The sequence below is a fragment of the Mus pahari genome, chromosome 7 (genome assembly GCF_900095145.1).
Source record: "Mus pahari chromosome 7, PAHARI_EIJ_v1.1, whole genome shotgun sequence".
NCBI lineage: Eukaryota > Metazoa > Chordata > Mammalia > Rodentia > Muridae > Mus > Mus pahari.
Window position 1 is genome coordinate 1870306 of NC_034596.1, and position 1288 is coordinate 1871593.

A 1288-nucleotide genomic window follows, 5' to 3' on the forward strand; every position below is an offset into this window, starting at 1 on the left:
CTCAGTTTTTATCTGCAAGATGGGGGGACAGTGGTAAGCCCCACCCACCTCAGAAGCCCCTCGGAGTTGACCTGTCACCCAGTGAGAGCTGAGCACTTTGATGGACCCAAAGCAGGACAAAAACGTGCAGGGGGACTGACAAGCTCTGTGGGGCTTCTGACAGGTGTGTGGAGCTCCAACAAAATGAGATCACTTGCCAAAGGGGCAGGGATGAGGCTTATCAAAGGCAGACAGTCAAGCCACTTCCCAGACTGTGTAGCCACCTAGGAGCACCTCCAAGGAGCTTCTAAGACAGGGTGGGGCCGACCAGTCCTCAAGGAGAGCTTAGTGCTGAGGATCCCATAGCACCTGTGCGGTGGGATGGACACTACAGCTAGGCCTTGTGGGTTGAAGCCCCTTCCCTGGCNGTTGCCTAGGCAACCCTCCCCTACTCCCCCTTTCTCAGCCAGTGTGAGGCCTCTTACCAGTCACCCAGGAGGAGTAGCTAGACCTTGCCCAGCAGGGGCAAGTTATAGGAGGCTGTGTCGGAGTAGGGGTGTGGGTGTGGGGTAGTGTTGGAGTAACCAGGAGCAGAGACGCGGCCTGAGGTTTCCAGGTTCAGGATCCAGCATCCTCTGAATGTAGGGAAGTAGGAGGGGGTGGTAGGAGGGGTGGGATAGGGGAGGCACNGTACAGGGCTTCGGGAAGCAAAAGGACCCTGGGTTAGGAGGAAGAAGCCAGGGGGCCAGCCTGCCCCCGCCTCTGCCCTGTACTGTCTGGTTGGTGGTGAGTGCAGCATCTCCTACAAACCAAATCTATTCCAGATTCTATGCTATGCTAGTGACACGAAGCACCGTTATTTTCCACAGGGTGAACAAACAAGTCAAACCAAACCACTGCGCAAACCAAACGTGCAAAACAAAACCATTTACACGCGCCTGGCACCAGCCACATGCCCACCCAGCTGCCCTTCTGGGGCCTGGGATCCCAGAGGGCGTGGGTAGGGAATGAAAGAGGCTAGCAGAAAGCACAGGGTGTCCCAATCACAGCCACACCCGGGGTGTCCTGACTGTACCCACAGGGGTACAGCTGGGCTAAGTCGGGAGAGATGGGACACCTTGCGCATGGCTGTCGAGTTGACACCTGTCTGACTTGGGAAAATGTCACCATGGGGCCTAAGGGGTCAAGGGGGAAGGCCCTTACGTATAAAACACATCTGCTAAAGTGCTCTGGACACCTGTGTGGGTGGGCAGCAGGGCAGAGCACTAAAGTCTGGGCCTTCCCAGAGCCAGCACAGGAGGTCACGGGG

The 1288-nt window shown here is 57.0% G+C and overlaps 1 protein-coding gene across 1 annotated transcript in view; it reads right to left on the reverse strand.

Annotated features, from left to right (window-relative positions):
• Positions 1-484: 484 nt before the first annotated feature.
• Positions 485-1288, reverse strand: part of Dpysl5 (dihydropyrimidinase like 5) — a 47890-nt gene continuing 47086 nt past the window's right edge. Inside the window, exon 8 of the mRNA XM_021202309.1 lies at positions 485-614. Coding sequence (XP_021057968.1) covers positions 485-614 — 130 coding nt within the window. The remainder of the gene's footprint in view (positions 615-1288) is intronic.